Below are 27,700 nucleotides of genomic sequence, written 5' to 3' on the forward strand. Positions count from 1 at the left end.
AAGTGATCAACAACGCTAACCACACTTTATCATGCATTAGCACATGCATGAAAAACAGGTCCAGGGAGGTGATGCTTCTCCTCTGTTCAGCACTGGTCAGGCCCCAGTTGGAGTATTGCATCCAGTTTTGGGCACTGCACTTCAAGAGGGATGTGGATAACCTGGAGAGGGTCCAGAGAAGGACCACTCATATGGTTAGAGGCCTACAGGCAAGGCCTTACAGGGAAAGGCTGAGTACGAGGAGAGACTGAGGGAAATAGATCTCTTCAGCCTTTGCAAAAGAAGGCTAAGAGGTGATCTTGTGGCTGCCTATAAATTCCTCAGGAAAGGACAGCAGGGAATAGGAGATGCTCTATTTGCTAGGGCATCCCCTGAGTAACTAGGAGCAATGGCCACGAATTGACAGAGAGCAGATTTAGGTTGGGCATTAGAAAGAACTTCTTCAGAGTAAGGGTTTCCAGAACCTGGAATGGGCTTCCAAGGGAGGTGGTACTCTCCCCTACCTTGGAGGTCTTCAAGAGGAGACTAGACAAGCACCTAGTTGGGGACGGACGTTTGACCCCAGTACTCTTTCCTGCCCAGAGCAGGAGGTTGGACTCGATGACCTACTGTGGTCCCTTCCAACCCAGCTTCTATGGATCTATGACACCCTAACCTGCCATAGGTAAAATAGGGGGACCACAGCAGCTAATATCTTGCTTCTGTTAATGTTTGTTAATATACACTCAAGAGACTCCAGATACAGGGCCATGTCCCCCACTACAAAAAACCTAATCATAAAGTAAGAGGACATCACATCCTGTACTTTGTTCAGGCCATTTCCTGGTTACATGTTGATAGTCAAATAGAAGTATGAAGATCCTGCCACCTTACAAGATCTAATACACTTGAAGAAACTATATTTAATGTATAAATCTATGAGTTTACTTGTAATAATATATTAATATATACAGGAAAATATTGATATATGTGTTAATAAGCAACCTGAGCCATAAACCTCCTCCATATCAGCTGGTTCCCTATTTCTGTATGCCTTTTCTAATTAACTGTATCTGAACTGTGGTGCTCTTTACACTGTCACTGCTTAAGCAGAGTGAAAATAAGCATTTGGCTAAGCATTCAGTAGCAGGTCCAGGAATCTAATGAAATAGATTAAGCTTTAAAAAATCAGTCCATTGGCACTCTAATACTGCTCTGGCTGCCAGCTGGAAAGTCTTGAGTTCATGGATGTGCCAAATGGATGAACGTATTCCAGGCTCTCATTCCAGCTGCCATGCTATGTCTTGAAAGTTGGATACGCTCAGAAGCGTATTGGAGGGATACAGCACACATTTTGTCTCTAAGGCTCTCCCTGATTTAATCATTGACCTGTTGTCAACATTAGTGCTAGCATTAAAAAAAATTCCCCTGCTTGCCTGAATTAAAGAATGTTTTTCTGGGTGGTATAAAGTATATTCAAACTTAAATATACTGCACGAAGCCCTCAAAAGTACTGTGGGTTTTCCAGTTGACCTGAATGGTGGCAGGATTCGTACCCATTGTACAAAACACGGTGACCCTGGTTAATGTAAAATAAGAGAAGTTACCTTTGTCATTGTACGCTTGCAGGAATTACAAGTGCATTGTGCAGAGGGGCAGGCATTATTAAATGCAGCACTTCATGCCAGAGAGGAGGTGATACCATGGGGAATGCCCCAGGTAGAAGACCGGGTCCTAGAATCTGTACGACAGGATTGGCAAGTTTACCAGCACAGACTCTCTGAGGCCAGAACCCAACTGAACACCACTCTGAGCAGACTGCGGTTAATGGAAAATAAGTTTCAGAAGGTAGATGACTGGTTGAAGAGCCTTGAGGAAAAAGTTAATATCAGGATTGGTCGGCAATCTGACAGAGGAACAAAGGAGATGCAGCTACAGCAAATGAAGGTAAACAATGTACATCTAATTGAGAGGGATGAATTATACCCTCCTAGTTCTAGTCTCTGAAAATGGCTGTCAATGCAGCATTGCCATTGTCTCCCAGTAAGTCTAGATCAAAGTCTAGCTGAGTTTACATGTGAAGAGAAGTTTTTGCCAGTGGTGCTGTCTCACAGAGGAATATGAAATTCCATTTGCCTGTAGAATGGACAGTCTTGACTGAGGGCAGAGGTTGGTCCTAAAGTGGAAATGTATTTATCACTTCTGTTAATGTGGAAACCGGAGAAGATCCCAGCTCACTCTCCCATGAAGAACCCTGCCATGTCAACAAAAATAAGTATGAGTAGAAAATTCTCTTAGTCAGCAAAAGGAGGGACCTGTGTCCAAATGAATTCAGAGAATTGATGTGAAGGGTAGAAACCTTCACTTTTATAGTCCTATTTCAAGCATGCCAACAGAGAAGTGTCCCCTTGATGTGCAGTAGGTTTTTTTTTTAACTACTTTTTAAAAAAAATTACTAAAATTAGTCAAATTAAGCCCATCTAGTATGAAGAGAAACATGTAACATGTTCATTTGGCTCAACTTTGTAGGATTCTGCTTCATTCCTTCCATTTTTTATTATTCATTCCTCATGTCGTCCATGTCCAGAGCTACAACCATTTATTTGCTCCTTGTCACCTAGTTATGCCTCAACTTAGCTAAAGCTAAATTGCTCATATTATTTAAAAACTTAATTGTAATCACTTAAACTGACCAAGGTCTCCTTCTTCTTTGATCAGAAATGGCATGAAGAAATTGTTCTGTATAAGGAGGATGTGGAGGAAGTCGGGATATTGGCTCAGCAAATCCTGGAGGAAAGTCATACCACTAGTAGAATGGGGAGTCAGGCTACCCAGCTTACATCTCGATACCAAGCTCTTATACTTCATGTACTGGTAACTGGTGGAAATTCTATATATATATAAAGGAGTCTGTCTGTCTGTCTGTCCGTCTGTAATGCTCTTGGAGCACTCTGATTGCTTGTCTTGGCAACCAATGACGGTGCTTACTGAAATGACCAATCAGAGTGCTCTGCACAGACAGACATACAGACATGTGGCCAGATGTGGAGGGAGTGGGGTGGGAGGGACTCTTGGAACTATGAAACTTGGAGGTGATGGCAGAGCGCCACCATGATGGTGGGGATGGAGCCCTCCCCCCGTCATTTGCTAGTTCATTCATAATTTGCTAAATCAGTTAGAGAACTGATATAAACATGATCTTTTTATTACTGGGGATTATTTGAAGAAGTTATTCACAACTGTAGAATCCTCCATCATGCAATGTCCTCAGATGTACACAACCCCTTCCCAGATTTCAGTGGGCTAGATAGTTCAAAGTATTGTTTCTGATACCAGCCTTTCAGCTAACTTCAGTAGTAACCGGAAGTCATCATCCCAATGCAAAATGTCTAGTTTTTATGAACATTCCTATTTTTTCCACAATTTGTTCGAAGGAACAAATAAAGTTCCTGGAAGACGAGATTCAGAGTATGGAGGAATCTGAATTGGGTTTTAGTACTTACACAGACTGGTATGGAGCTACTAACAAGAACTTCAAAAATGTGATCACCAAGACCGATGTAATAGATAAAACAGCTATGGAGAAAAAAATGCAGAAGCTAGAGGTACAGCACACTTGTTCTCTTATTATTACTGTGATTAATATTGTTATTTCTCACGTTTAGATTAATAAAAACAAATCTGGGTTTAATAATCCAGAGTAGTTTACCAGAATAATTAGCAGTGATGAGAACACAGAGTATAAAAATATTCTGTTCTCATTATATACAGAATGTGGTAGTACTGGATTAACAACTTGATAACTTGTTAATCATGAAATTCCTGGATGATGTAAAATCCTATTCTTCTAGTAAATGGTAATTTAAAATAATAATAATAAAACACTCAAATGATTGTGCAGAAATATTTTAGAGGAAGCAAGACTATCTATTGCCATAGAACTGAGCCAGTGGTAGAAGTCACCTTGCACTTCGAATGAATTCTTCAGCCATCTTGCAGCATTTATGCCTACTGTGCCAAATAACAGCTTTCAACTATTTTGCTTTCCACTTTTTGTTGTGCAGCTTGTATTTTTTTTATTTGTGCACAGACTTGTAATGATAATTCCTCGTTAAACACCTGACATTTTATTACAAATTTCAGATTTTTATGTGTTTTGTGGTTTTAAAACATTGTAACTTTTAAATAGCAGAAGCTTTCATTTCTTTGTGAAGTGAATTCTACTATGTCTTCTGTACTATCCTACTTAATCAGCAGCAACGGAAGAAGAATTATATTCTGTGGTATCTGTGCTCCTTAAACCAGCCTTTGAAATATTGACCAAAGCAACACAATGTGTGGTAACCCCACTGTATGTTATATCATAATTCACTGTTCTGCAATACATTGGTGGAGTAAATTTCAGTTGTTTAGTTATCTGTGCTTTACGCTGATTTTAGTATTTTTGAAGGTGCTGGATTGTTAGTAATGGAGATTGAAATCCATATGCTCAGGTAATAATCTGTACCTGAATTTCTATATTTGTCTTTAGGAGCAATACATTAAGTGGATTCTTATCCATACTTACCTGCAAGCACATCACATTTCAATACTTTAGGCATGATCTTGGTCAGCAAGGAGGCTGCTCAAGTTCAGTAGCTCACTCCCATCTTTGGCATCAGTAGTTTGCAAAAGATAATGCTGGCAGGAACTCTTTGGCTTCAAAACTAAAGAATAACCAAATGAAGGGTTTAATACTTCATCTACTTTATTAACCTTCCTTGTACAGCTTCTCTTAACTGACATGGACATGGGACACAGTTTGCTGAAATCTGCTCGTGAAAAGGGAGAGCGGGCTCTTCAGTACATGGAGGAAAATGAAGCCACCCAGCTAAAAAAAGAAATTGATGATTATGTGGAAGAGCTTGAAGAGCTGGCCAGCTGTATCAGAAAGGAGCATACAGTTTTAGAAAAGTGTCTTCAGCTGACAAAGGAATTCTCAGACAAGTACAAAGCACAGACTCAGTGGTTGACAGAGTACCAGTCTATATTGCACATTCCAGTGGAACCCAAAAGTGAATTGTATGAGAAAAAAGCCCAGTTGTCCAAGTACAAGGTAAAAAGGATTGCTGTTATTCCACCATGTCAATTAAACTTTGAGTTAGAATTCTCATAATACTTTGTTGATAACCACTTTCTGCTGTGGGGATGTTAATAGATTCCTGTAAAGCCCTTATCTAAGTGCTGAAGTCAATATTTAAGTGTAAAAATGCATTGTGCCTAGTCTTAAGACTCAGTGGGATCCAGACTTGGAATTCTCATGCCCAGTAAAGCTTCCACATCTGAAAATTACCCTCATGGGGCCAATTTCTCTTCTCATTTCTATGCATGTAAATATGTATTTTTAAAATCCATTTATATTGATAGAAGTTAATCTGGATGTAAAGTTGTTGTTTAAAGTGAGAATAGAATTCCTCCTACAGTTCTCCAGAACACTTCCTTCACTACTACTATTTTTTTTTGTTATATTTATATTTTCTAAATCACATGTATGACTTTAAATAATCAAAAGATTAATCTGAAAGTGAAAGGCCATGTTCATGGATCATGTTAAATAATAATATAGATTACACAATGGTCAATCATAAGTAGGTATAATTTTAAATTCTGTGATGATGAAAAGTTAACTTGAGGCAGGAAAAGCAACTGACAGTGAACTACAGCAAAGCAAACCTCTAGCAAGTTGCTTTTTCAACTAAAAACTGTCTCCATTGTGTGTAATTTACACATGGGCGGCTCACTGAGCTTCAAAATGTTAAGTATTTCTTAACATTCATCATCATAACAGTCTAATAAAATAGAAGCTATAGGCCTGCCCATGTTGAATGACTTGAGGTGGTTAAGGTATACCAGTGGCATTTCAGGGAATGTTTAACTCACATCATGCCTAGCCTGAATGTCAAGGTACTTATTTAGTCCTGGGTTGAGTGGAGCAGGGTTTGAGCTCATGTCTCTTGAGGATATTGTAACCATGCTTCTACCCCAGCAGCAAAGTAATTTTTCTCCAAAAGTTAAAAACAAGTATGAATACAATAAAACAGTAGCAGTAAAAATAGCTCACCTTAGTGTAATTTTTTCAGTACACTCCAGGCTCACACATGTTGCATAAAACAGCACAATTTGAATACTTAAAATTTTGGGTAATAGTTAGTTTCATGCCTCACCAGACTCATTTAGGAAACCAATAACTTACAGCTTTTACGTATGCTGCTATATATCTTTCCTTATGTCTAAAAGCAGAAATAAAGGGAAAGCAGAACACATTGGGTATCTCTACACATGCAATTAATGAAACTTCGGAGCAATTTGAACCAGACTAAACCACTCCCGGGTATACAGCAGGAGTTTGAACGGGGGGCAGAGTAGGCCTCTGGCTGGCTGGGCTGACTAGGTACAATTTACACCTGTGGTTAGTATCTATATGTGTGTATAAGTGGAGTAAGCTACTCATCTGTAAAATAGTACTGTCCCCGACAGTACTGTCATATGGCGGAGTTAATTAATTTACTGTGCCCTAATTAGGTGCCCATGAAGATGATGACACTTTAATGCAGAGATAATTAGTTTACTCCTCAGTAAAGTGCACATGGAGATGTAGATGCACCAATGGGATACATCCAAGTGAGTGTGCACATGCCTGAGTGTGTGTTTCCCATGGCATTCTGTCTCTGGCAGTGCACACTGCTGTCATGTGCACCATACTGCTTTTTTTAGTGACAGGTTGGGGGGTTTTTTGACACTGGGATCTCTCCTATAAGCTCCAGGGAATCAGCCATGCTAGCAGTGACTTCCTCCAATATCAGCTGTCCCCAGGATTACTGAGGAGCTCCATGGAAAAGAGAATGCTGTCCTAGAGTCTGGGTGAGAGGGAGGATGGTGCCACAGTAGTGGTTCAGCTCCTTTTTGTGGGAAGGGAGAGTTCTAGAGGAGAGCTGGTATGCCTGAGAAGTGACCTTAATGTATACTGTTGTCATTCTACCTGTATTTATTGCTGTTTCCATTTTTAGTCGGTACAACACACAGTTCTATCTCATGAGCCTTCCATAAAATCAGTGACTGAAAAAGGAGAAGCACTTCTTGAATTAGTGAACGATGTTACATTGAGGGACAACATTGAGAAGCTTCAGACCAGTTATCAGGAGCTCTGCAGCACAGCAAAGGTAAAAAAAAATTAGGAAAGACATTCTAGAGTCCTACCAGTACACTAGCATAGAATATAAGAGAATTGTTTCTCCAGTTGAAGGGCTTAAGCTTTTTCCTCTCATAGTCATTCTTCTCCTATTTTCTTTCCTTCTATAATGCAGACCAACAGAAGGCCTCTTTAAGGTGTATAAAAACTTCCAAAATAGATGATCTCTCCAAAGCCTCAAGCCATATCATCTTGTAGTATGTCCTTGCCAGCTATCCCAGGCCACGCCTGGTTAACCTGGATCAGTAGTCGCATCAGAGTTCACTAAAGAAAATTCTGAATGCTGAAGAAAGTTATGTTAGTGGTGTTAATAGTTAAGTAGCATTAGTTTGTTATTTAATATTTGTCAGTAAGTTGAAAATATAATACTCCTACATCTCTCTGTCTGTCTATATTTGGAAGTATTATAACTCCTAAAACTCTTAATAGATGATACCTCCAGCAGGTATAAGCTATAGTAAAACAATGTTAGAACACTGTGCATATGCTTGACCTGACTATATCCCCTTAATTGCTGTTTCATCCTCCAGCAGAGGCTGAGAAAAGAACCAAATTTGGAGATGTGTGTGTGTGTGTTAATTTAGAGGCACAAAATAATATTTCTCCAAATCCACAGAAAAATGTTGATTTTTTTTGCTGTATTCAGTCATCCAAATTGCCAAACAGTAAGTGTCCCTCAAGCATATATGCAAGCAATTTTTAAAAAGTAATATCTTAAAAATAACACCCAAGCCTATAATTTTATTTATTTACTATAAATACAGTACTGTACATAAGATTGCTATAAATGACAGAGGGACAAAATACATATTTTGGTCAGAATCTATGGCATTTTTGGCACTTAGTTAACCAACCCTGAGTGTAGTGTGAATGTATATAAAGGAGGGGGCCCAAGGACCTGGTTCTTCTCCTTCCTGCACAAGTGCCCTAATTACTTGGTTATTGGGATGAAACCATGGGGCAGGTCTTCCTCCTGATTTGTGCCAGGCCTTGCTTTCAGGTAAATGGATATGGAGTTGCATACCTGCCCAATGAAATTGCAGCCTACTGTCCACTAGCCTGGGGGACACGTATGTGTCCATGCTGTACGTGGAGTGAGAGCACAAGCTGCATGTAAGTGCCAAAAATGGCAGGTTATGCAGCTGAAAAACTGGTGTTTGGGCACATAAAGTGAAATAGGATTCTGCCTTTTGTCATCTTTTTTTCAGTTCATTATCTGTGTTCAGGTGACAGTATTTTGTTCAGAGTCAATGTCAGTTTCACCTGTCTGGTCATTTTTCCTTATTTTCCACCCAACCAAATCAGCAAGGGAGAGAAAAACACGTAGAAATAAAAGACAATTTGACAGAGTGACTATGTTGGGTGTAGTAGCGGAAAGGCTAGGGACAGAAGTTACACATAAACTGGCTTAAGTGATTGGAAACTGGTTTAAACCTGTAACAGAATAGAAGTTCAGTGCACATAAACTTCTTTCAAAATGACCAAAACTGGTTTAAGATAAACCTGGTTGGATGTAGTATCAGACTTAACTGATTTAGGTCAAACCAATTTGTAGAACTTCTGTCCCAGACCCCTTCCTGGTTCAAGTTAACTCACAGTCCCCCAGCATCCCTGGATATTTTGCGGCCCTGGGCTATGCCGCCTGTTCCAGTGGAGCAGGGACTGCCTCGGCCCTCTGCTCCTAAGCCTGCTTCCTGCCTGTGTCTGTCAGTGGAAGGGGACAATGGCAGGAGGGTGGGGAACAGCCCTCCAGGGTCTACATAGCAAGGTCTACACAGTACATGTGGGGAGGGAAAGCCACTGTGCTGTTGGCTTTTCAGATCCTGGCAGTTCTCTGCCCTCTCCTCTCCCTCTTCCCAGCTGCTGATTGCTTCAGTGGCTGCCACAGAAGGGAAGGAAGAGTCCTTCCGCCTGGGTACCTGCCCATGCAACCCAGCATGGAGGCACTGGGCAGCTCCTGCCTTGGGGGGCTTCCCCCCACCCCATCCTGGGGCAGCCCCAGGGATCTGAGGGAATTCTTCATCTCCTGAGCCTTGCCTTAGAGCCTTGTCTTAGCCCTCACAAGTCTTAGGCAGCTTGAGGGACTGGAGGGAAATTCTCCTGCTCTTCCACAGCTGGTTTTGCCTTAGTTGCTGTGAGTCTGAGGCAAAACTAATGCAGGGGAGAAGAGTAATGTCCCTCCACCCCCTTGGCACCCCTGAGACTGCAACAGCTAATGCAAATGAGTGAGGTTGGGAAGAATTCCCCTCAGATCCTGGGGCTGCCCGAGGCTGCGGGACCCTGGGCTGGGGTGGGAGGGACCAAGCTGGGGGCTCCCTGGTGTCCAGATGCTGGGCTGCAGGGGCAGGCACCTGGCCAGGAGTACTCCTCCCCAGCTCCTGTGGCAACAGATGAAGCAATCTGCAGCTTTGAAAGAGATGGGGGGGCTCCTTTGGACTGGAAAACCCAGGCTGGGGGAACCTCCTGGGGGGGAGGTTTCCCCAAGGTGGGCTGGCACCCAGAAAAGGCTCCTGAACCATGGGGGGGGAAGGGGGGCAGCAGGGGTTTGAGGACACTTGGCTGTGCTGGCAATGGCCAGAAGGCTGGGAGATGTGCTCCAGTATACCCCCCCACACACACAGACACACTGGCCTGGGTCAGTGCAGGCCTCCCCCTGCCATTCCCAATTCAAAACTGAATGGCAGTTCAGTTGATCATCAGTTCAAAACGTGCAGCTTAAAGGAAGCTGCCTAGTTTGGACTGATTCAGCCTCAGGCTTTTTGACAGTCTGTACTTAGCCCAAGAGTTTAATCCATTATTTTTAAATGAACTGAATACCGAGTTGCCAAAGGCCCATTTTAAAAACAAATAAAGCCTTTAATTCCCTTCATCATTAACCCTTTACATATGTTATTTCACCTTGGTTGAAAATGTAGGGCTCAACCTTGAAAAATCTTTCTCATATGCATGACACCTTCTTCGTGAATTAGTCATGTTAGTGTTACTTGTGTGAATGAGTTTGTATGATAAGTCTCCTACTAGCTTTTTCAGGTTCAAAGCAGCTTTTGACATCTTTTCTTTTACCCCAAACAATCTCTGAAATTTTATTTTGACTTGCATGGGCCCACAGGCACATGTGGAAAGTTTAGAAGGAAAAATGAAAGAGCATGAAGAATACAACAGTGAGTTGCAAGAAGTGGAAAAGTGGCTGTTACAGATGTCCAGTCGGCTTGTCACCCCTGATCTTATGGACAGCATCAGCCTGGAAATAATAACTCAGCAACTAGCCAATCACAAGGTAGGTCTGGTACTTGAACACGTAACCTTTGGACACTAAAAATAAGAACTGTTTTGCCAACAATCCCATACCTCAGTTTTGGAATAGTAATTTCTTTCTAATCTATTATGTATAATTACTCTCATAACTAAAAATGAACGATGAGAAAAATACTGTGTTTGAGTTAACAGTAATTAATTTGGTTGCACTCTTGGTTGCCAAATGCTCCAGCTTTGAAAGGAATGGGGAGAATGCTCTTACACAGCCCCTTCTGTAGCCTAGTTGTAAGGCACTCACCTGGGACATGGAAGATATTTGGTGTGAATCCCCTTTTTGATTCACCCGTGTCCTAGGCAAATTCTAGAACCACTAAGCTATTGGGCAAACAACTGGGCATTACCACAGATAGTTTTGAGTTTAACTCAGTGCTGCTGATATGAGTTATTTGTCATTTTTGTCTGCTTAATGGTGTGTCCCTCCATTTTGGCTTGTGTAGAAGTGCGTTGGTTCCTGGGGGCTCTGGGAGTTTAAGAGGGATGTGAGCTCTGGGTTACATCTGCTCATTTAAGTATTTTTTCTCATTTTGATTATCATAATAGCATGTAAATAGATGCATTGGGTGGCATTCTGGGCATTTTCAACTAGATTGCAAAATTCTTATTGAGTTTGGTGGGACTAAGAATTCATTCTTTGTCTTTAATGGGACAAAAGGTGATTAAATACCAAAATCTGCCTCTGGGTATTAGATAAGAAATGATGAGCATCAGAAAGAAGGAGGGGGTGACACAGGTAAATACTACTTAATTTAAAAGTGATTACAAAATGTTGGTTCTCTTAAGATGTTTTTTAATGTGCTAGAAAATATTACTGCACATGAATTTACTGTGGCAGACTTTGTGTATTGATTGACAAACCTGTTTCTTTTTGAGACTGACTCTTTGATAGATAGTACAGACCAATAGCTGGGACCTGATTTTTATTACATTCTTTTCTTTTTTTTTCAAAACTTTTCTCAGAATCCCTTGACAAATACATTTTAAGGAAAGCATTACATCTATAATAATCTGCTTTCAAAAGCTCTCCATAAAGAGCTGTTATAAGGCTGTTTCTTCAAAACATGTTGCTTTTTCTAAATTTTCTTAGGCAATGATGGAAGAAATTGCAGGCTTTGAAGATCGTTTGAACAGCCTTAAGGATAAAGGAGATTATTTGATCAGTCAGTGCGCAGACCACTTTCAAGCAAAATTTAAGCAAAATATACAGACTCACCTGCAAGGGACAAGAGACAGCTATTCAGCCATCTGCAGCACTGCTCAAAGAGTAAGTCTTATTTAGCAAATATTTTTATTGATTATAATGACATGTAATATGATAGTTATATATTGCATAATAGTGTTTTATATTGGATGCGAATCATTTATGTAATAATTTCTGTAATAATGTGATGCTTTTACAAAACTGCATAAATACTGACTCCACCGTTTAAAAGGAGACTGTATGTTAGTAATGTAATTGTGCTATCATTTTCCATTCTAAGGCTTTTTTATAAGGCCTAACTGCTCTAACTTATCCCAATGTAACTTCAGTTTACCATAAAAAAAACTTTTTTTACAGGAGTTTAAAATAAACATTAAATTTAAGAGAAACATCCTAGGTAGATATTGAGGATTTTTAATCCAAAGGTACATTTCCTATATTTATTATTAAAGAAGGGAAAAAAGTGTTTGGCAAGAAAATATCCACAAGCATAGTTCACTAGTCAATAACAAAAGATTTGAAAACAAATAACTTCGAAGATCTTTTGAGGTTTATTTGTTTTGAAGAAGTTTAGGATTAAATTGTGTCACACATATACAGATTTTTCAAAGACTTACCTGTTTGCTTCATTTTCAACATTATGAATAGTGCTACTGAAGTCAATGGAAATATTCATTTAGTGAATGTCTAGAGTGAAACCTGTTATTAGTTATTTTTGATAGTGAGGTTTAAGTCAGGTCTTTACATTATTACAATGAAATTTGCCCAGGTAGCCATTGTGAATATAGCTTATGTGGGTCCTTTTTGTTGGGTGATTTTTGCCCTAACATCCCTTGTTGACAGTTGCATGCTAGGACATTCTGTCTCCCTGGTGTAACTAAAATATACATCTGAATAAGAGTTTTATCTGGGTCATTCTGCTGATCCAATTAAGAGATCAGACCATTGTATCTAAAATGAGGGAGTGGTGGAAGGGCGGCGGGGGAGGGGGGAGTCTGTAAAGATTTACAAATGAAAAAATAACAAATATAAATACAAAAACCAAGAGAATATTCATTTCATATCCTACCTTTTTTTTTCTTCCCAAACCATTTGAGCTAGATGGTGTGTCCTCTGTACTTGTACCAGGACTGGTGAGATATTTAACACCCTAGTGTGCAGGCTGCTATTACAGCCACTGCTCCCACAAGACTCAACATGAGAGGAGGAAAGGAATGGGGCTGTAACTCAGCCTGCTCTTTATGTTGCAGAAGGTCTGATCAGCTATATAAGGGAGTACATAGTTCACCTACATGTGCGCACATTTAAACCATGTCTGTAAACCACTGTCAAATCTGCAAATTTCTCTATTACTATAGTAATAGGCAATCGTCAGTCCTTCTAGATCAGGGTGTATGCATGAGACATCACTAGGACCTTCAACGCATATGCCTAGGCAGAGGTATAGAACAGTGGAGGCTGTCCAGACCTTCTGTCCCCACTTCAGACAGTGTCCAAAGGCCAGACCAAACCTAGACATTTAGTGCCTCAATGACTGTAGCTATATACATGCATCCAGGAATCAAACTCAGGTCTCCCACATGGCAGGCAAGGACTCTACCACTGAACTACAACAGTGGATGTCTATTACTGTATTTACATGATTGAAAGATAATGTTTTCTCCCCATTTAACATGGTGCGGGGGGAAGCACAAGTCGTAGAATCCAATATGAGTCAGCAGGAGGCAGGAAGTTGCTGTGGCTCCAGCTCCAGCCCCAACCCTGGGTTGGAGCTGCAGCTGCTGCCTGGTGTCCTCCCAGCCTTGCTTCTCCCCCTCCCCCAGCTGCTCCTCCCCTGTAGGCTCAAGCCCTTGCCACACCAGTCTCTCCCTTGTATCTCTTCTCTGCCCACTCCCTCCCTATTACACTCCCCCTTACCTTTGCTTTGGTGCCAGCAGGCTCTGTCCTTACTGTAGCCTGGAACACAAAGCACAGCCCCAGTCTGGTCCTGTAGCAGCAGTGCCACTGCTATGGGGCTGGCCTGGAGCCATGCTTAGTGCCCCAGGCTGCAGCAGTGATGTGGGGGAGAGGCAGGCAGGGGGTAGAGACTGGGGGGTAGATGGGGGGGAAGAGGGTGTGAGGACTTGAAGCTCTGGGAGGCAGAAACAGTTCAGAGAGGATGGATGGGGTCAGGATGGGGGAAAGGGTGTTGGGAGCCTGAGGTTGTGGTGGGTGGGCACAAGGAGGGGTTAGTGCAGGGGGCAGGCAGCAAAAGACAAGCTGCATGCCTCCTCCACTGACTTCACTCTACCTGCTTCCTAACCACCTGCCTCCCTACTGCCTGTTCTCCACTGCCTCCCCCAGCACCCCCATTGCCTATCCCTTTACTTCTTCCCCCATTGCCCCCTGACTACCTGTGCCAGCATAACCCCCTTATCACCTGTCCTCCCACCACCTACAGTAGCAGGGGGAGCAAATTTAAGTCAGTCCTCCAATAATTAGATTCTGTATGTGGAAAATTATAATAAATTTATACATTTTTCCACATGTAGAATATAATTATTGTGGGGTCATTTTAAATTCAAGGTTGTCTTAGATTCAAGTAAATTTGGTATAAGCCTAGAGCTTAAATTTTCAATGCACACTTAAACATCATTTAACAAATGACCACTAGATGAATACATTCATATGGGAAATAAAAGGGTTAAAGTGTCCCAAATAAGTAAGTCATTGCACTCATTATTTTTAACATTTAATTCCTTAGATAATATTCAAAATTGTGTTTAGTCAAGCAGTACATAGTACAAATAAAGAAACAAATACAAAAAATAGTTGTATAATATAACATAGCAGCTGAAGTACATAAACAGGGCAGTATGAATATGTATTAAAAAAAAGACATTGACATTTATGAAACAGCCTCACTGAATGTCAGTGGGATCTAGGCTTCTTAATCCCTAGTAAAAGGTAAATTAACTAATATTTATCTAACATCTGAAACATACAGCTGAGCTGGAGTTTACTTGATAGTCTTAGAGCCTTGTTACACATTAATTTTAGGCTACTCTTAACCCCCAGATTGTCCACACATTAACTCCTGAAACTAGTTTTACGGACACTTCAGGCACTAAATTTACACCACTTCAAAGCAGGCTTATCTCTGATTCATGTTACCCAGCTCATGTTCTATTAATGTGTGGCTACTCTCCACAGATGAGCCACCCAAGTTGCAGTCCTTCAGGATCTAGAATGCAGTGTCCTCTCCCCCACCCTCCTCTTTTGTGTGGACAAGCTTTCCATCCCCTAAATCCCACTGCCCAAGGGGTGGTTCTGGCACCAAGCCAACACCCCCTCCCACCACCAGGGGTGTGACCTTCCCACTTCTAGGGATGTGACTCTGTAGAAAGAACCTGCAGAGCACATGCCAGATAGCCAGGTTGCAAGGCATGGATGAGTCCGGGAGTGAGGTGTATGGGTGGGAGGGGAACAAGGTACAGGGCCAGATTGGGTCCCCATGAGCTGGGGCTTTCTTACTTTGTAAGGGGCAGTACCACCACCAAAAGTGCCTTCCTCATTGCTCCCACCTCCCAGCCAACCTGGGAAGCACAACCAACACCCCCACACCCATGTCCTAAGTCCCAGTTTATTAAAGCATGAGACCTTCTTGAATTTACTTTATTTGCTTTTAAATTCTTTTATTTTTTTACTGCTTTTTATTTTATCCTTCAATGGCTGGTTGATTTCATTTTGCCACCCTTCCCCCATCCCATTTCCTTTCCACCTCCCATGTTATTACCCACACCGATACTGTTAACTTTTCACCTCTCCCATGGGCGACTGGTGCCACCTTAGTTGGGGGGGCATGTGTCCCCTCATGACCAGTTAGTGACTGTGGGGGGGTGGGGAGGGATGGTTCCCCTGCAGCTGACCATACTGACCAGAAAGCAGCCACTCCAACCAGGAAGTAGCTGCAGTACTCCTGGAAGTGGCTGGGGCACTTCATCCAGCACTCACAGGGGGGGCACCGGCGTTCCTGCCTGCCCCCCTGCCCATTGCCTGAACAGGGAGCACAGCCCGTCAGAGGGTATACCAGCACTCTCAAGGGGTGCAACCCTTATGTGTCACCACTGACCTCTCCACTTCATGTTCCTGGTCCCACCCCATCAACCCAACTCTTAAATCTCCCCACATAGAGCAGGGATAGAAGCCTGTTCTGGATCACCAGCCCTGTAGTGGTGACTCAGAGCTATAGCTCCTAGTCGGGCATCTGCTCACCAGCCCTCTAGTGCCAAGTTACAGTTGTGCAGGTGAGGGACAGTCAGAGAAAGTTTTTAGCTTTAAGGTGTGGCTACTCCAAACTTGATCTAGCACTAGTATTGATCAACATTTGCACAGCTCAGAATGCCCTTGGTTACTCTGTATATGCAACAAAGTCCTTAGTTACTCTGAATGTAGAGTCCTATATCTTATATAATCTTTAGGTTTTAGGTTTTCTTTTTATATATGAATGTCATAAATATTAGTGAGCTTACAAAACTTTGGATTTTAGGTGTACCAGAGTTTGGAACATGAACTGCAGAAGCATGTGAATCATCAAGATACTCTACAGCAATGCCAAGCTTGGCTGTCTACAGTTCAGCCAGAGTTAAAACCAAGTACTTGGCCACCTTTCAGCCTGGCAGATGCAGTTAAGCAGGTAAAAGCAGCACACTTGAGCAAACTGGTTTTATACACTTAACTACTCTTTTTTGGCATGAAATCAAGTAAGTGCTTATTTTAGCAGAAGAAAAAATTGAATAACTCTGTGGCCCTTCACACACTGAAAATTCACTATCTCATCAGCTGCTTTTATCAAGAGATAAGGATCCATTAGAAGCAACACAGTCACCATGTAAGAACATCATGCTAGGGCTGGATCTGTATACAAAATGTGTGGAAATAGTTGCCTGCCTGCTTGCCTGCCTCCCTGCCATCCTTCCTGAAATAAAGATGGAAGATATATAAGGGGCATCATAGGCACATGGTCAGTTTGTCATCAACAGTATTAGAAAGGCTTCAACCTGAGGGTATGGGCAGCTATTACATTTTTAGCACTACAAGAAGTCTACTCCAGTGCTACAAACATGGACCAAGTGCTACAGAAAAATAGTTGTTTGAAAAATGAACTTCTTTATAGCACTATGTGTTGTAGTGCCACAGGTAACAACTTGTTTAATTACAAGTAGCACTACAGAGGTTAGCATCCCAGTCTTACATTTTCCCTTGCTCCCCACCCACCACCCCAATGCTCTAAGGAAAAGTGGGGGTGGAGAATGACTGCTGTGGAGCTGCCAGCACTCTATCATCACAGCAGTGCTTCAAGAATAGCCAGTGCTTCTATCAAAGCACCAACAAGAACTGGTGTTCCCACAGTGGCACAGCAGCACTACCAAGGGTGGTGGGGGCAAGGAGAGCAGTTCCTTTCAGCAGCTGCCAGCTGTTCATTAGTGATCATTGACAGGCTTCCTCCTTCTCCATCAGCGATTGGTCCTGGGCAGGCCTGGAGAGGAGCAGCCTCCTATCACCCATGGCTAGAGCCCACCTTTGAGGCAACTTTGTAGCCCCACAGCCTGGATTGCCTGTGCAACTCCACAGTGCTGTATTTTTGTATCACTGCAAATGAACAGCTCTCAATAGATTATTTGGTTGCCTTTGCCACCCATAGAGTTCTGTGGGGGAGAAGAAACAAGGCGATATGGGGACTGAAAATGAGCACCCTGCAACCACATTGTGGTATTCAAGAGAAAATGCATCACACCCCATTTCTAACAGAAAGAGAGGGCTAGGAACCCTTCTCCTCTTCACAGGATGTTGGGATGAAAGATCTGTTCTAAAATGCTTCTAGGCATTTATTCTTTATTTAGTTGTCCATACACTCAAAAGCTAAATTCAGAACTGGGGACTTCTCTACCCACAGGGAAGCTATCCAGAACCTGTAACTAATTAAGTAATGCCAGCTGTTGAGCAAGGTGCCCAGGTTGCAGTAGTAAGTAAATAAATGCTGGAGTGGTGGTGGTGGAGGCCTCTACAGTCATCTAATTCTTCTTCTGGCTGTATCAGCCTGACCACAATTATCTTTGGTCTTCCACAGTGTTTATAGCTCATAATGCCAAGCATGTTATCATCTAGATTGGGGCTATTTTATATCTGATACTGGGTGAATGGATATATAATCTCTATGTCATACAAATTTATCTTCAGGAATTGTCCAAAATCCATCTCTCTTGTGTTATTTGATCTCATCTGGGTTTTTTGTATGTTTCCCTCCCCTTCCTTTTCTCCCCCTTATGAAAAGGAACCATGTAATAAGGCATACTTCTTGGTTCCTTATAAATTAGTTGAAATCATTCTTTGTGTAAGTCCGTCATTATGTCATTTGAAGTCATTCTTTCTTTTCTTGCTGGTCATTTTTAATACCTAGCTAATTTATATTGTATTAGTTTTTTACCCTGTGTTGAAATTAAACTGACTCAAAGATACACATTTTGCAATTTAGGGGCATTTTCAACCCCTATACACTTTACTGCAGGGATCTACAGTGCTGCAGTTTGCGGCTGCCAAGGTCATGAAAGAGGAAAGTACCACCCCTATAGCTTTGCCTTTTTCCTCTTCTGCTGCTCCTTTAGGTTGCGTTTCCCTATACTATAGAAGGCAGCCAGTTATAGGAAGTGGCAGTTGTATATGTAACATGGTAGCTTTGTGGTCTCAAGAACTTTAGTAGACAAGTTAATGTCGTGCTTATCAATGTTAATTGACTTTGTGGTAGAGTGGCAAACCTCAGTGAGAGTGGATCCTAGGAGCAGTGGCTGAAGCTCCTGGGAGCATAACACTGTCAAGGCTTTGCTGCCAGGGATGCTGGAGGGAGTTGGCAGTGGTCTGTCATGAAGGAATCAGCCCTTTCCAGAGAAGACGTTGAACATGCCAGGATCATTTCAGCTATAAGAGAGTAGATTGGTCTAGACCAGTGAGGGCCAACCTCTTTGGCAGGTGTGCCACAATTTAAGCCTTGCACCTTCCATTATGCCATTCTGATCCCCTTTCCCTGCCCAGTTCTTCTGCTTTTTTACTTCTTGCTCTCTGTTCTGCCGTTCAGATTTATTCTCCCTTCCCTGTGTTCCCTGCCCATTCTGCTGCTCTGCTTTCTAGTCCTTGATTTCTAGCTGTTGGTGCATTCCCTGCTCCCCTCCTAATCTGCCTTGTGCCACACACAGAGGTTGCCCAGGATGCTTGTGGTTGGCCATCCCTGGTCTAGACAGTCACTTTACCCAGTCAGTACAACAGGAGAGTTAATTCTGTTTTCTTTCCCCCATGAGATAATGACTTAGCTGAAATTCTCTGCATATATACACATAAAAATTTCTCGTTCCCTATCATGGAATAAACCAAGTACGGTACAACATGAAGATTAATCCTTCTCTAAAAAATAAACAAGATACAATTGCCATTCTTCATCATAGTGGGAAATATATTTTATTGCTTAATTTTTATATTATTTTATTTCATTTTGTTTTCAAGTTGCTCTAATGATTTATAGCTGTGGCAAAACAGCCTTCTTTGATGAAGTGCTGTTGCTTTATATTTTCTTTCCATCTGAGAATTGTCAAAACTGAATGTTTTTAAGCTGAAAACTTTGGAAAATCTATCAGGGGTGTTTCCCTTCAGGTTAAACATTTCCGAGCTCTACAGGAACAAGCAAGCACCTACTTGGATCTTTTGTGCTCCATGTGTGACTTATCAGACACCACAGTGAAGAATGTGGCAACAGACATTCAGCGAACAAAACAAACGGTATGAGACAAAGCACACTGATCAGCTTCTAATCCTTCTTAAAATTTTAATTGCCCTGATCTTCCCTCTTATACAACGGTCATATTGGGCAATGGCTTAAAGAAACATCTTCTATATATATATATATATATCTCAACTTTTCTTTTTATTAAATTGTTGCAGTGGCAATATGACAGTTTCCCTAATACTATGGCATTCTTCATATAGCAGCATGTTACAGAAAGGTTGCTAGGGTGGTGGGGGCTATTCAAGTATAGTACATCAAGGCAGCAAAATATAGTGTATATTATGCCTGTTTCAAGAAGAAGAATGTGACCCAAGGTATTACAGTTTCCAACAGCAGAAAATACAACTTAGACTCTCTTCTAATGCATTGCTGTAAAGTTTTGGTCTTCTGTATACCCTTTACTAAAATTCAGCAATAATAAGCTGGTTTTTTGATATTCACTAAAATCAACATGGCACAAGGGATCAATTTTTATTAATTTTAACTTTTTAACAAAATTGATAACTTCTTTATGTGCATTTATAACCATGTACTTACATTTAAACTTTTAAATTTTAATTCTAAATTTCAAATGAAAGGATATGTACATGAAAGCTATGACCAAGAAAAACTCTTTCCTGCAGTTCCCTCCATACAAGTATTTCATTTCACTATGCACTCTATGCACAAGCATTCTAATAACATGGTAACTAACTCTATCAAGTATAAAAGCCAAAAGCATACAATAACCAAATTCCATACCAGAAAAACAAATGCCACAAATCCAAGTAATCCATAATCTGTAACTTGAAAAGTAAGTAAAAGACCCAGAAATAAGAATCACTGTTAAGTAACTAGCAAAAACAATAGCAACAACATTTTGAGCCTCTAAATCTTAAAGACAACCTACTGCTGTATTTGAAGCAAACGAAGCACTGTTAATAAGGATTTAATGTGATTGATGGATTCCGCTCCGGTAAGCGTTCTCCTTGTTGAATTTTTCCTAACAAAAGGCGTTATTCAATAAGACACATGAGAAAAGGAACTTTCTTAGGCACATTAGATGGAAATAAATGTTGAATGTTTTCACTTAGTCATTAAGAGACTGTATAAGTCACAATCCAGCATAATTCTTGAAGTAAAAGCAAAAGAATAAAGGCACTGTAATGTAATTACAAGCTTGCTGTGCTTATTAGTATTAATTGACTTTCTGGTAGAGTGAAGAACCTCAGTGAGAGGGTATCCTAGGAACAGAAAAGGGAATTTGAGCTTTGAAGGGAATTTTTGAACACTTGATTATTTCAGTCATTTAGGTTTTTTATACCACCTTTTCAATGTTGAATTATAATAAAAATTGTTATTCTGCTGCTGTTTTTCTCTGATGCAATCTTATCTTATAACTTTGAGAGGCTAACTCTCTTTTTGGACACATGTATTCTACAAGCTTCACATAGTCCCCCAGGATACTGCAAGTATCTGCCTTCCACACAGTGCTAGCATCCAGTCCATATACCACGCAAACAGTTGCATTAAAACATTTTCATCCCTTTTTCTTTCTGTTCTTTTCTTTTAGATTGAGCAACAGATAATGCACTCCCAATACCTGGCCCAAGGTTGGGAAGAGGTAAAACAAATGAAGGCTGAGCTTTGGATCTACTTCCAGGACGCAGACCAACAACTACAGAATATGAAGAGGAGACGGGCAGAACTGGAGTTGAACATTGCCCAGAACATGGTTTTACAAGTTAAGGTAAGGAGCTATTGGATTGGAAAAGGAGAAATATGTACAACAGCATATATATAAAAAATGTGTATTATGTATGTATTGTTTTGGTAGAAGAAGCAGCAGTGGAAGACAGTGTTGCTTACATTGGAAAGAAGTGAAGTGTCTGCTTCAGAAAGAAAAATTATTGTTACTTCTATATTATTTTACAGAAAACAGTCTTGGCTTTACTGAAATAAGTTACTTTCATTTTCAAGGGGTTAATTACCTGTTCAGGGTAATTAAACATACGGCTTTAGGCTGGATCTGGCCCACAGAGCCACTTCACCCAGCCCACATTGGGAATGAGGCAAGTGAGAGTGGGGCCTGCCAATGAATTCCAATTACAGAGCCCCAGTGGGCACATGTCAGCAGGGGAGTGGGTGAGCAATAGTTGCATTAACTCTCATCATTCACCTGACCATCCCCTCCAAGTCCAGATCCAGCCTGGAGACACAAATATCTGTGACTCCCGTAAACATTTAATCTGATGTTAAAATCTGTGATTTATCTATTATAATAGAATTGCTCTTCTCCTCAGAATACATAATAAAAACTATTGTCACAGGCATATGAACAAGCATGTGTGAAATAAATGATGGCAGGGATTTGCAGTTATTCTTCAGTAACTGCCAGTGCACATGCTTTTACTTAAAGGAAACGGTAAGCTACCACAGGCTGCCTTTTATTTACTTTGGAGAAATGTTTGCACACATTTACTATAGAGAAGCTGACAGACTGTAAACCTCCACTCTTTATTTGTCCACATACCAGTGTACCACTATTTCTACAAGCAATAATACTTTATCTTGTAGATCCTTCTGATCAGTAGGGAACAGATATTCTTCCAAATAGAAACTTGATTTGTTCCTGCTTGCAGAGGAGGATATTTTAGATATTGCCTTCAAAATAGTCATTTAGAAAATGACTACAGCAGACAATTTATGCTGTAGTCAAAATACCACTAACCTTACAAAAAGAAATATGCTCTTTCTTTCAGCCATAAACAAATCATGCAAGGCTTATTTTTGCATTATTTGGACTACACTGTGTACTGTACTTTATTACTACGCTAAGCATTGGGGAGAGTTAAATAGTGCTTCCTCCTAAATAGGGAGGGGCTGAGTATATAGTCACATTCTTGCACCAAAATCATAGTAAGCCCATTGTACTAACAACTGATGAAGGAGGCAGGAAGAAGACAGGAACATGGATTTTTCTTCCTCACTGCTCCAGTTAGCCTCAGTAGTTTACCATGCATAGGAAGAGATACTGCCCACTTAGAATGAGTAACATATTGTCTGTCATTCCTCTGTGTACCCTCAATTTTGCAGAGAACCATTGTGTTTTAGGATAGTGGATACAGGGTGAGTAAGACTCAGTCCAGCATTTAGCATCCAAGTTACTGCAAACTAAATGATTTTGATTAAAGTGAGTGGTGCTGGAAGAATGTAGGACCTAGCCTGGTCTGTAGATAGTCCTTTTTTGGAATTTGGAAAATGCTGTTCATTACAGAGTATCAGGTTATTTTTAACTATGTGTTGTTCATTTTCTGTATTTTTTTGTTGATATTATTTTAGTTTAGTTTTATATTCATCAAGGAAATTTATATGAAATGGGGAGTTCATAGTGATCTTTGATTTGATAATCAACCATAATGTCATATTGGAAGTATAAGAACTATCGAAGTTTAAGCATCCATTTAAGCGACAGGCAGTGAAATTCTATGGAGCTGAGATCCTGTTTTATGCAACTATCCCTGGAAAAAGGCAAAAGAGAAGAGTGTGCAATATACAGTACTGGCAAAATTGACCACTTGTAGGGCTATGCTTTTCTTTCCTGTGGAGAGTATGTTGAGTATGTTGCAACTCCAGGAGAGGGCCAGGGAAATGGATTGCGAATTTAATCCTTATTCCTCTCCCATCTTGATTGTTTAAATGAAGTATTTTGCTAATACCCCTTTATTGTCCTTTAGGTTGTATCCCTTCCCTAATCTTTGATAGGCCTATGAAAGTGTAGACAATGTTCTTTGAGTAAATCTGGTATCTTTTATTAGACCAACTCAGATAGTTGGAAAAATTCTTTGCAAGCTTTCGGGTACAGTTACCCTTTGTCCAGCAGAGGAAGCATCCGCAGATGGTCTGTGCTCTTCCTGGATAGAGTAGTAAAGCAGCCAGAGGCCAGTACTGTGACTTATCTATTATAATTGATAGGTAAATATGGTCTATTACTGGCCTCTGGCTGCTTTACTACTCCATTCAGGAAGAGTACAGACCATCTGTAGTGTACCCAAAAGCTTGCAAAGAAGAATTTTTCCAACTATTTGTGTAGATTTAATAAAAGATATTGGATTTACGCAAAGAATCTTGTCTGCCTATGTCCTTAGGCCAACATGGCTACAACGTGCACCTATGTAAGTGTATGCATTTCTAAATGGGTTAATTTCTAAGGTGTCACCATGCCCTGCCTTTCTTCTGGTTGACTTCAGACTAACATGGCTAACTGCCTCTCCCTCATACACCCGATACACAGGGCTGAGCCTCTATCCAGCTCTAAGTAGAGTGTGTTTAGAGTTATCATTCAAATCTCAGCTCATTGTTAGATGGCATATCTCTATTTTGTTCTTCATTTGTTCTTCTGACAGGAGTTCAGCCAGAAGCTGCAGTCTAAACAGTCAGATCTTACCTCTGTGACTGAGAAGATGAACAAACTAACACAAGGACAGGAGTCACCTGAGCACAAGGAAATAGGACATTTAAGTAATCAGTGGTTGGACCTTTGCCTTCACACAACCAGCTTGCTCACAGAGAGGGAGAAGGATCTTCAGAGGACAAGAGACTACCATGATCGCATGAATGTAGTAGAAGTCTTCTTGGATAAGTTTACAAAGGAGTGGGACAACCTGGCCAGGTAGAGAGAGTCTGTCTTGTTCCACCGTGATATATTTGACACATATGGCCCTCCTACCATATTTCTAGATATCATGCCCTTTAAATATCCCTTTTAATAATGTGCTTGATTTAAAAAAACAGAATACCTCCTTCTTTGGTTACAGTAGAATGCATTGTTTTGAGATGAAAGGAAGATGGAATACAGAATGTGTGTATTAATTTTTGAGTCAGATCTTCAGCAGTTGCTTTCAAGAACAGTAAGCTAATAACCTCTGGTTATAGCCCTGTGTTGTGTTACCTTCTTGTCCTTACATACCACTTAACACTGGCTGCAAAATACATAAATCTGAATCACTTTGACTCTTAGAAATTTACATTTTGTGAAGTATTCAAAAATTAAATTAAATTAAATTAAATTAAATTATGCAAGCATTATTCTCTAATGAGGAATATCTATGTTAAAGAATCAAAAAATACAGTTCCAAACAGTATGTTCTAATGTTTCTCATTCATAGCTAAGCGATTATCTCTTATTTTTATAGAATGATTAGTGTAAATTGTCAGACACTTGAGATTTTAGTTGCTCCTACCACATCATTGAGACAACATCTTGAGCACAACTTAAGACTGTAATTTTAAAACAGTAATGGTTGCTACTTCTACTGTTTATGTCAACTGGCTCAAATCCCTTGACCTCAATAATTGTAATAATATGTGTCTAGCACAATGTTTGTTCTTTTCTTATACAATGAGTTAAAGTGTGGGCTGCCAGTAGTTACACTGCTAATATGAATTTACAAGCTATGGCAGAAGAAAAGAGAGTAAAAATACTATCTTTTTCTAGGGATTGAGGCAAGTAGTTTAAAAGAAGTATAGGGGATTTTGACACCCTAATCCCATTGAATCCTAATATGATATGGGCTCCTACTGCCCTTGGGCTTCTTTGAATATTGCACCTTAAATATAAATAAACATTTCACACTTGTACTATTCATTTCGTCAAACAGATCAGATGCTGAGAGTACAAATGTGCACCTTGAGGCCCTGGAACAGTTGGCTTTGGCTCTGCAGGAGAGGAGATTTGCCCTTGAAGATTTGAAAGACCAAAAGCAAAAGATGATGGAACATCTGAATCTAGATGACAGAGAATTAGTGAAAGAGCAATCTGGGTATTTTGAACAACGCTGGAATCAGCTGGAGGACCTGGTCAAAAGAAAAATCCAGGTTTCTGTCACAACTTTAGAGGAGCTAAGTTTGGTACAGTCCAGATTTCAGGAACTGATGGAGTGGGCAGAAGAGCAACAACCAAGCATCTCTGAGGTTCTTAAACAGAGCCCCCCTCCCGACCTGGCTCAGAGCTTACTCGTGGATCACCTCACTGTTTGTAGTGAACTAGAAGCCAAACAACTTGTTCTGAAAACACTCATAACAGAGGCTGACCGGGTGATGATTAATCTAGGCCTCAATGAAAGACAGCTGCTCCAGAAGGCACTTACAGATACACAGAATCATGTTGAGTGTCTCAGTGATCTGGTTGGTCAGAGGAAAAAGCACCTGAATAAAGCACTATCTGAAAAGAGTCAGTTTCTCATGGCAGTTTTTCAGGCTACAAATCAGATCCAGCAACATGAGAAAAAGATAATGTTCCATGACCATATTTGTCTATTGCCAGAAGATGTAAGCAAACAGATTAGGACTTGTAAGAATGCCCAAGCTAGCCTGAAGACCTGTCAGAATGAAATCACTGGGCTGTGGGCTCAAGGACGGGATTTAATGAAAGAAGCAGAAGAACAGGAAAAAAGTGAAGTGCTAGGTAAATTGCAGGAACTACAAAATGTGTATGACACTGTTTTACACAAGTGTAGCCAGAGACTGGTAGAACTGGAGAAAAATATGGTTTCCAGGAAGTATTTCAAAGAAGATTTGGATAAAGCTAATCATTGGCTAAAACAAACTGATATTGTCACATTTCCAGAAATCAATTTAATGAATAATAATTCTGAACTATATACCCAACTGACTAAGTATCAACAGATTCTTGAGCAGTCTCCTGAATATGAAACTCTTTTACTTATGCTGCAGAGAGATGGTCAGGAGATCCTGCCATCCCTTAATGAAGTGGATCATTCTTACCTAGATGAAAAGCTGAATGCCCTGCCTCAGCAATTTAATACCATCATTGCTCTGGCCAAAGATAAGTTCTACAGAGTTCAGGAAGCAATTTCTGCCCGCAAAGAATATGCTTCTTTGATTGACTTGACAACCAAGACTTTAACTGAACTGGAAGATCAGTATTTAAGCATGAACAAAGCTCCACCTGCTCTCTCAGCCAAAGAAGTTGCATCACTCCAACAGGATTACAGAGCTCTCTTAGGTGAGGTGGGGAACCTTGGTGCAGCAGTTGATGAACTGAACCAGAAAAAGGAGGCTTTCCGAAGTACTGGACAACCGTGGCAACCTGATGAAATGTTGAAACTCATCACACTGTATCACAAGGTGAAAAGGCAAATAGAACAGAAAGTTAGCCTTTTGGAAGACACTATAGAGGCCTATCAGGAACATGAGGAAATGTGCACACAGTTGAAGACACAGCTAGAGGCAGTGAAGAAAGAACAGATGAAAGTGAATGAGGAAACACTCCCAGTAGAAGAAAAGCTGAAAATCTACCATTCTCTGGCTGGTAGCTTGCAAGACACAGAGATTCTTTTGAAGAGAATCACTGAACATCTAGATGTGCTTTCTCCTCAGCTTGATCCATCTGCCTATGGGACAGCCAATCATGAAGTACAATCTTGGCAGGAAACGCTGAAGTCATTGCATGCTACCATTGGTGACACAGTGATGGAGTGTGAAAACAGGCTGGTACAAAGCATAGACTTTCAAACAGAGATCTGCCGCTCACTTGAGTGGCTGAGATGGGTTAAGGCAGAGCTTAACGGAACATTAAGTTTGGACCTGAAATTGCAAACCATTCAGGAAGAGATTCGAAAGGTTCAGATCCATCAAGAAGAAGTGCAGTCAAGCCTGAGAATAATGAATGCCCTGAGCGGTAAAGAAAAGGAGAAGTACATGAAAGCAAAAGAGCTGATACCTGCAGACTTGGAAAACACCCTTGCTGAGCTCTCAGAACTGGATAATGAAGTTCAAGAAGCCATACAAAAGAGGCAGGTTAGTGTGCCCTCGATCTATTATTTTCTTCTATCATGGAAAAATTAGCTTGTGTTGGTTTTCTTTGTGTTGTCATCATGAATAGATTGACTTTGCTACCTAATTATTTTTCCAAAGTTTTAGGCATAGATCATGGTCCATGCTAGGTGGTAAAACAAGGACTTCGGAGGAGTAAAGACTCCACTCAGCATACACAGCACACACAGATACATCCATGTGCTCACTCTAGGTGGCCTCTCCACATTTAGGAGCCAGGCACAAGACAGGAAGGAAGGATGGGCATAGTTTGTCCTATTCCTGAGGAGCAAAAGGTAGATTGGGGTATGATATTAGTGAAGCCTTGACATCTTGGTGGGGTATTCTCATT

The 27,700-nt window shown here is 40.8% G+C and overlaps 1 protein-coding gene across 1 annotated transcript in view; it reads left to right on the forward strand.

The window, feature by feature from the left end:
• Window positions 1-27,700, forward strand: part of SYNE1 (spectrin repeat containing nuclear envelope protein 1) — a 514,523-nt gene that overhangs the window by 298,869 nt on the left and 187,954 nt on the right. The window contains exons 65-76 of the mRNA XM_019550064.1: window positions 1,609-1,926; window positions 2,698-2,853; window positions 3,414-3,584; window positions 4,748-5,074; window positions 7,026-7,178; window positions 10,317-10,484; window positions 11,607-11,783; window positions 16,249-16,395; window positions 19,401-19,526; window positions 21,086-21,262; window positions 23,919-24,184; window positions 25,173-27,333. Coding sequence (XP_019405609.1) covers window positions 1,609-1,926; window positions 2,698-2,853; window positions 3,414-3,584; window positions 4,748-5,074; window positions 7,026-7,178; window positions 10,317-10,484; window positions 11,607-11,783; window positions 16,249-16,395; window positions 19,401-19,526; window positions 21,086-21,262; window positions 23,919-24,184; window positions 25,173-27,333 — 4,347 coding nt within the window. The remainder of the gene's footprint in view (window positions 1-1,608; window positions 1,927-2,697; window positions 2,854-3,413; window positions 3,585-4,747; window positions 5,075-7,025; window positions 7,179-10,316; window positions 10,485-11,606; window positions 11,784-16,248; window positions 16,396-19,400; window positions 19,527-21,085; window positions 21,263-23,918; window positions 24,185-25,172; window positions 27,334-27,700) is intronic.

This window comes from Crocodylus porosus, unplaced genomic scaffold (assembly GCF_001723895.1).
Source record: "Crocodylus porosus isolate Cpor-Errol unplaced genomic scaffold, CroPor_comp1, whole genome shotgun sequence".
In the NCBI taxonomy this organism is placed as follows: domain Eukaryota; kingdom Metazoa; phylum Chordata; order Crocodylia; family Crocodylidae; genus Crocodylus; species Crocodylus porosus.